The following is a 3,278-nucleotide window of genomic DNA, read 5'->3' as shown; positions in this document are numbered from 1 at the left end:
TATCTTAAATTTGTTTTTTTGATAGTATGTCAAAACAACCTTAATTATTTTGATTTAATTGAAAAGATTAAATAGTATGAATATTTAAAATTATAAAAATTAAATAATACGTATAGATAAAATTATATGAACAAAATAATATAAATATTTAAGTTGGTTGGTTTTCTTGGCGAAATTGAATAAAAAGTTTGATCTTATAAAATAATTCAACAGTTTTAAAATAAAGACGAATGGATAAATTTTCTAAAACTTCAAGGACTTAATAGTAAATCTCCCAATATAACACCACTCATTACAACTTTTAACCCTTTTAAGCATTTCTTCAAGTGCACATCTCCAAGCAAAGTGAGTGTGTAGCAAAGTGAAACTGCCAAAGAATCAAAATTCTTTATGTCCAACCTAACCACTTGTCACTTCCTTTGAACTATATATTCTAGTGCTTGTCCGAGGCTGTCCCTCCTTCTCTATATATACGTAAGCTTCTGCTTCGTGTCTTCTTTGGGGTCTTTCATTTTGGTCCAAGTTCTTCATTACATTTTAGCGTACTAGCTTTGAGCTGCTGGCTGGTCAATTTCTTTCAAAGGCGTCATGGGAAGGAATCTAAACTACTATAATGGAGTTTGCCTTCTTCTACTTCTACTTCTACTTCATCTTTCTTTTGCTGCTAATAATTGCGGTAAGCAAAGTCTATATAGGGTTTTTATTCAGTGAATTCTGTATACGTACAATAGTTTTATCATAACCGTCGATCATAACTCCTAGTTTAAACTTCATCCCATGAGTTTTTTTTTTTTTTTGTAATTTTAATTTCTTTAATAATTTTTTTGGAAGTGAATGAAACCAAAAGCTCATAGTTATGATTTTCATTATTATATATAAAAATCTAAATGGGCATGCAGCTACTTTTCCTGAGCCAAATTCCTTCAAGTCTAAGCATTGTTATTTTGTTATAATATATCCCATGATCACACCAATGGAATCTTTTCTTTTGCTTTTTTTTTTTTTTTTCTGCCTTTGAATATTCACCATTATTATATTTGTGGAGTATAAATCACATAAAGCACTAAATCAGATTCAGATATTGCAGCTCTAAATAACTTAACTTTCTCTAAACTTATAAAATATTTTCCATCAATAAATTTTTCTGAAAGACTTGGTGGGTTAATCCATGCATTATTTTGACACAAATTTGTATTAACTGTTGAGCAGAAGCAAGAAAATCTATGCATCTCCTGAGAAGCCAAGTGCACCCAACAAGTTCAATCATCCAACAAATTAAAAAATTAAAAGTGACAAAGCACTTTGATTTGGCTTCATTACTTCTCCAGAAAGAAACTATGGATCCATCCAATCCTAACCCTTATGTGAGTTCACCATTCTCTTTGCCACCTTATGATTCCTTGCCCCCAAATCCATTGCCCGAAAATGCCCCTCCTTTTTGCATTTATCCCCCAAATACCCCTCTACCTCCATCCACAACAATTCCAACTCCATCAGGATCAACACCTAATTTGCCACCCCAATCACCCTTCCCTTACCTCCCACCTATTCTTCCCATTCTAAGCCCTCCTCCGGGCCCAATTGGCATCGTACCCAGCCCGCCCGAAACCACTCCTCTCCCAAATCCACCTGAAATAGTTCTTAGCCCACCATGGTCCATTCCAAGTCCTTATTATGAGCCTAGTCCACCAAGTTATGTTCCAAGCCCACCAACTTTTGTTCCATCTCCAACAGGGTACGTTCCAAGCCCTCCAATTTTTCTGCCACCTGTGGTGTATCCTCCACCAACAGGGCCACCACCTCCGAGAACAGGACCATCACAGGCTCTGTGGTGTGTAGCAAAACCGTCGGTGCCGGACCCAATCATTCAAGAAGCTATGAACTATGCTTGTGGATCTGGTGCAGATTGCGAGTCGATTCAGCCCAGTAGGTCATGCTTTGAGCCCAATACATTGTTTGCCCATGCATCCTATGCTTTCAATAGTTACTGGCAAAGGACAAAGTTGGCTGGTGGGACTTGCTCCTTTGGAGGAACTGCCATACTTGTGACTGTGGATCCAAGTGAGTTTCTGAAACGTAAAGTAAAATTTATTGTCTTCTGAAATCAAATCACATTAATTTCTTTAATTTTACAGGTTATGATGGTTGCCATTTTGTATACTCCTGATGAGATAGAAGACAAAGTTCAGTGCTTCGGAGAAGGCAAGAGGAAATAGTACAGAAACCAGATCTCCTTTTCTTTTCATAAATTAATAAGCTTAAAATTTTTGCTAAGTAAATATTCATAAATGGTTATGTTAGGTGGATTGTAGATTAAAAATTCGAAATTCCCCCCTTCTCTTGTGTAGATGGATGACTCGCCCAGCCCTTCCTTTCTCTCTTTAAAAATTGTTTAAGAAACATTTATTGTATCATAAATGAGATATTAAGAAAGTTTTTGTAAATGTATTTGAAACCCATTTGCCTTCCGACAATTCTTGTCTAGATTCCACTGCCAAAAATCCAAAATATTTATATATCGGTGTCTTTATATAAAAATTATATGAAATTTACACATTTAAATTATATATAATAAAAAAATAATTTAATTATCATTCAATATTATTAAATTTTCTCACGCTATTATTTTTAATTTTAATTTTAATTTTTAAAATTATTCTATTAGTAAAATAATTAAATTCTTTCACTTTTCATGTTTTCAATAGAAATACAAGAATTGATTTAAAAAATTAATATGAACTGAATTAATTTCTAAATTTTCTGAACAGTATGTATATTAATTATTGAAAAATATTTAGAAAGCACTACTCCAATTAATGAAGCATAATGTATTTCCAAGTAAATTTTACGTGCACACTTAAATAGTTTAAATTACAGAATCCCCGCTTTTGGTAGGCTGTAATGCCACATAGCTTTTGAAAGATTTCCACATTATTAGGATGCCAACTGTTATTTGTGGAAAAATTATATTTTAATTTTTAAATTAATATAATTAATGAATCGATTTTTATTTTTTTTAAATTAAATATTTAAATTTTTATATAATTAATTTATGTAAATAAAATTTTTTTTCATTTATAATTTTATTAATTAACAAATTAAAATAAAAATAAATATTTTAAATAACTAAAATATTTTATACATACTTAAATTCTTTTTTATCTAACGAAAAATTTTATATTATATAAACTACACTTTACTTTTTAAATTTAAATTAATAAATTAATTTTTATATTTTTAAAATTAAATCATTAAATCTCTTTGTATTTAATCCGTTT

At 31.0% G+C, this 3,278-nt stretch overlaps 1 protein-coding gene across 1 annotated transcript; it reads left to right on the top strand.

Moving 5' to 3' along the window:
• The first annotated feature begins 475 nt into the window (after window positions 1-475).
• On the top strand, window positions 476-2,486 carry LOC110612363 (extensin). Its single transcript, XM_021753133.2, has 3 exons — window positions 476-676; window positions 1,210-2,061; window positions 2,136-2,486. The coding sequence occupies exons 1-3, from the start codon at window positions 589-591 to the stop codon at window positions 2,165-2,167; spliced, it is 972 nt and encodes a 323-aa protein (XP_021608825.1). The 5' UTR covers window positions 476-588; the 3' UTR covers window positions 2,168-2,486.
• Window positions 2,487-3,278: the final 792 nt, after the last annotated feature.

The sequence above is a fragment of the Manihot esculenta genome, chromosome 3 (assembly GCF_001659605.2).
Source record: "Manihot esculenta cultivar AM560-2 chromosome 3, M.esculenta_v8, whole genome shotgun sequence".
NCBI classification, from domain to species: Eukaryota; Viridiplantae; Streptophyta; class Magnoliopsida; order Malpighiales; family Euphorbiaceae; genus Manihot; species Manihot esculenta.
Note: the sequence above shows the minus strand (reverse complement) of the source record. Positions and strands in the feature narration are given on the sequence as shown.